Raw genomic sequence first — 4,543 nt, 5'->3', positions numbered from 1 at the left:
GGGGATTGAAGAATTCAGGCCCCGTATCTGCTCATTAACTACCCATCCTCTTTCTGTTCCTCCTGTTTGTTAATGAAATGAGTTTAAGAGCGCCAATGCCAAGGAGCACTCCTGGCAAATAGAGGCACCAAAGCTCCCCACTGCTGATGGTCTCTGCCTAGGGAGAACCAGACCGGTCTGGAAATGGGGCCACAGACAGGAAGTGACCTTGGGTATCTGGCCCTACAGGTTTCTCACACCCCAAAGTGCTGTCTCCACTGTGCCCATCCTCTCTCAGGGAGGAAGCAGGGAGGGACCCAGTTACCCAGGGGGCAGGGAGGGGGGAGGGGGGACAGTCAGGGGCTACTGCCTCCAGACCTCCCTCTGACACCCCCATCTTCCAGCCTTACTCTCCAGGACAAAAAGAAAGAAGGAAAGAAAGGAAGGAAGAAGGAAAGAAAGGAAGGAAGAAAGAAAGGAAGAAAGGAAGGAAGGAAGGAAGGAAGGAAGGAAGGAAGGAAGGAAGGAAGAAAAAAGCCGGGCAGCAGTGGTGCATGCCTTTAATCCCAGCACTTGGGAGACAGAGGCAAGCAGATTTCTGAGTTCGAGGCCAGCCTGGTCTACAGAGTGAGTTCCAGGACAGCCAAGGCTACACAGAGAAACCCTGTCTCGAAAAAACCAAAAAAGAAAAAAGAAAAAGAAAAAGAAAAAAAATTATCCGAGTGCCTCAAGTTTGTCCCAGGAGAGAGAGCCTGAGGCTGGACCCCTAGCCATTCCGAGCCCCACATAGGGTGAGGATGGGGAATGAAGGGGAGGGGATTGGCTTTAACTGGCCTCAGTTTTGCCAAACAACTTTAAGGAGGAGAATACACATCATTAGAGAGCTTGACATTAGCCCCAGGGGTCAAGCGAGGTCCTCAGCTGGGGAAACTGGGGCAGAAGAATGAGAAGTTGAGGGGACTGGACCTCTTCTGAGGGAAGAGGCTGGTGGCTGGACCACTGGATCTGAGGGAGGAGGGCTAGGGAACTGGAACGCTAGGTCAAGAGAAGGAGGACCTTGCGAGCTGGGCTCCTGATCTGAGGGAGGAGGGCCCCTGGGGCTCAGATCCTTCTCCTAACACGCCCTCTCTTAAATACCTGATGACTTGTCCCGCCCCTCCACCCCCAGTTAACCTGGATCCTAGGAACCAGGGGACCCAGTCGCCCAAACCTTAGGGATGGAGAAGACACCGGACAGAGACGCGCTCAGTGGCAGGATGGAAGCCGAGGGGTCCCAGAACTCCGAGGAATTGCCACCGCATCCTCAGTCCCCGCCACCACCGCCATCCCCAAGGTCCCCCACGTCCCCGGTGACCCCGGAGCTCCCGCAGCCCAATGCACCGACTGAGGTTGAAGCCAGGCAGTTGCTGGTAGAAGAATGGGGACCCCAGAGCGGGAAGCTGGAGCTGCCCCCGAGCATCAGCTGGCAGCTGCTGTTCCTGGAGCGGCCGCTCTATCGCAACCTGCTCAGCTCACCCAACCCGGAAGGTGGGAACGCAGCCTGGAGACCCCGCGCGCTCTGCTCAGACCCCTCGGTCTCGTCATCTTTCTCTATGGCTCCCGTCTATTTATTTCTCTCGGCAGGCATCTCTGCTCCGTCTGTCATTGCACTTCTGCATCTCCCTGTCTCTGTCCTGCTCTGCATCTTGTCTCTGTGTATCTTTCTGTCTGTTTCTCTCCCTCCCCTCTTACTCTTGTTTCGGTTCCTTTCTCTGGATTTCTTCCGGAGCTCCAGAGACTCACCATAACCGCCCACCAACATCTTTAATCCTTGCTAGGCTGGTCTAGCCCGGCTCCGGTTCCTGCCCTTCCAGTATAGCCCCAGGGGTAGAAAGACTTGAGGAGGTGGGCACTAGCCTGAGGCACCATTCCCTTCTGTGATTCAGGCATTAATATCTACCAGCCGGCGCCCCCTACGGGTCCCACCCGGAAACCCCTGAAAGAGCTGGGTAAGCACTGGGGGCTCTGCCCGGGAGGATGGTGTCCCTCGAGGAATGTCTCACCAACCCTTCTACCCTCCTCACTGGCCAGGTAATTTCCGTGGATGGTACATTACTACTCAGAACCTCCAGGGACCCCTCAGGTGAGTTGCCGCAGGGCCTGGGGGTGGGAGTAGGGGAGGAGGAATTACTCTCTTCTCTAGCTTTCTTCCTGAGGCTCCTGCAGAGGGGCCTCCCTTTCTGGCTCTGGTGACAGGGTTAGTCATAACTGATTGCCTATGAAACATGCAGCACAGGCGCCCAAGATGTCTGGCTAGCACACAGTAGGTGTTTGATAAACCTTGATTTCACCCTTTCCCTGGGAAAGAGTCACAGCTCCAGTTCTGCTCCTGAACAGTGGGTGAGAGGGTGGTATTCAGGGGCTCAGTCGAATCCCAGCTTTTCTAAATTTGTTTTTGTTTTCGAATGAACCGATTAAAGTATCCCTTAAACTAGATAAATCTCTAAGTTTTTTTTTGTTTTTGTTTTTGTTTTGTTTGGGTTTTTTTTGGGGGGGGGCTGAGCCTCACCTCCAGCCCCTCACTGGGGGAGTCTAGGCAGGGGCTCTACCACTGAGCCACGCCCCCAGCCCCTCACTGGGGGATTCTGAATAAATACTCTCCTGATGAGCCATGCTCCTAGTCTGGTTTTTGTTGGTGTTGTTGTTTATTTGTTTTATTTTGTTTTGTTTTTGAGGTAAGGTTTCACTAAGTTGCCCAAGTAGGCCCTGAACTTCCAGTCCTCTAAGTCAGCCACTAGATAGAGTAGCTAAGATTCCAGGCCTGGATCCAGTCATCACTTTAAGTGTCAGCCTCTCCTGGAACAGGGAGTTTGGGTATATTGTTCTCCAGGGTCTCCTGGGAACCAAGACTGTCGGGGGGGGCTCTCATGTGGGGGGGCAGGGTAGGGGCTGAAGGGGAGGGGCTCCTGCTGTACCTAGAACCCTCTCACCATGCTTCCTGCTCCCTGGGAGACCTCAGGATTGTGGGATTGCCAGGCCCATCTCCTCTCTTGTTTGTCTGCAGCTGGACCGTGAAGGAGCAGTGCGTGAACCTGTTGGCCAAGAAGTTGTGGGAGGAGCTGCTGGATGACGAACAGCCTGACATCACCATCATGGACTGGTGTGCCCCGCCCTCCCTGGCTGCCTGCTCAGGCCATCCAGGCTCCCCAGAGCTCTGGCTTCCTTGCTCCTGAGTGCCTGAGCCCCTCCCTCATCAACAACCCTGACTGTGTGGTCTCACCCAGTCCCACTCTCCTCTGGCCCCAACCTTTGTATCTTTCAGGTGTCAGCTGGGTGGATTCCCTCTGGGACAGGCTGTTCCGTTATCCCCCGAAGCCTATGCCCCTGATTTTTGAACTCATTTTCCTCCTATTAAGAAGACAGTTTCTTCCACACAGCTCCAACTGGAAGCCTACCCCAGTCATATGGAGGGGTCACATATGAATTTGCTCCAATGCCCCGCATCCCCCAATCGACCCCCTAAACTCTACCTGCACCCTCTTTCTGCTCTTACCCTCTACCTGTGCACCATCTCACCTCAATTCTGCCTGTACCCCTCCATCTACAGATGTAGCCGTCACTATTGGTGACATGTCTATTCCTCTACACACACCACCCCCCTTCCCCCCCACCCCCCACCCCCAGCCCACAGTGGGCCTCAGAGAACAGAGTATGGGGTTGTCTTGGTCTCCGTCAGCCCAGGGCTGGGAGATTAGATCTGGAGATTGTGTAGCTGGGCCTAGGACCAGGGCTGGGGGATGAGATGATGTTGTGGCTGCACAGCAGTCAAACCCTGAACCTCCTTCAGGTTCGAGGACAGCCGCCTAGACCAGTGTGTTTATGAGCTGCACGTCTGGCTGCTAGCAGCTGACCGCCGCACAGTCATTGCTCAGCACCACGTAGCCCCTCGGACCAATGGGAGAGGACCCCCTGGCCGCTGGGTTCAGGTGAGATGCGGTGCCAGGTCCCGCCCACACAGGTGTTCTTTCCCACGACCTTGGGCAGAGGGAGGAAGGGACGCGAGCAGGCTGTGGGACCCCGGTGAGACTTCCTTCCTAACTCTGGGCTGCCACAGGTGTCCCACGTCTTCCGCCAGTACGGCCCTGGAGTGCGCTTTGTCCACTTCCAGCACAAGTCTAAGAACCGCATGGAGCCTGGGGGACTACGGAGGACGAGGGTGACCGATTCCTCTGTGTCTGTGCAGCTCAGGGAGTGACCTCTGACCGGGCTCTCACAGTCTGACGTGATCAATCCTTTGGAAGTCCTTGATATTTGTCACATTTCTCCGATGCCTTTTGTGTGTGTGTGCTTAGCGACAGTCTGACCCCTCCTCACCTCGCTGACCCCTCCTCACCCCCTGACCCTCTTACCTCCTTGATGCCTCCTTACCTTCTGCTTGACCCCTCTTTACCTCCCTGGGCCTCTCTCACCCCTCTGACCTTTCTTTACCTCCTTGGCCCCTCCTTACCCCCTCATCCCTACTCATCCTCCAACCCTCCTCCCTGACCTCCACATCCTTCTGACCTTTCCTCCCTCCATGGCCCTC

At 55.5% G+C, this 4,543-nt stretch overlaps 1 protein-coding gene across 1 annotated transcript in view; it reads left to right on the top strand.

Moving 5' to 3' along the window:
- The first annotated feature begins 1,159 nt into the window (after window positions 1-1,159).
- Window positions 1,160-4,543, top strand: part of Nccrp1 (NCCRP1, F-box associated domain containing) — a 3,628-nt gene continuing 244 nt past the window's right edge. Inside the window, exons 1-6 of the mRNA XM_031384241.1 lie at window positions 1,160-1,506; window positions 1,905-1,967; window positions 2,050-2,101; window positions 3,023-3,118; window positions 3,806-3,944; window positions 4,073-4,543. The exon at window positions 4,073-4,543 is cut by the window's right edge and continues 244 nt beyond it. Of these exons, the coding sequence (XP_031240101.1) occupies window positions 1,197-1,506; window positions 1,905-1,967; window positions 2,050-2,101; window positions 3,023-3,118; window positions 3,806-3,944; window positions 4,073-4,213 (801 nt within the window). The 5' untranslated portion in view covers window positions 1,160-1,196 and the 3' untranslated portion in view covers window positions 4,214-4,543. The remainder of the gene's footprint in view (window positions 1,507-1,904; window positions 1,968-2,049; window positions 2,102-3,022; window positions 3,119-3,805; window positions 3,945-4,072) is intronic.

This window comes from Mastomys coucha, unplaced genomic scaffold (assembly GCF_008632895.1).
Source record: "Mastomys coucha isolate ucsf_1 unplaced genomic scaffold, UCSF_Mcou_1 pScaffold21, whole genome shotgun sequence".
Classification (NCBI taxonomy): domain Eukaryota; kingdom Metazoa; phylum Chordata; class Mammalia; order Rodentia; family Muridae; genus Mastomys; species Mastomys coucha.
This window is presented reverse-complemented; position numbering and strand designations above follow the sequence as displayed.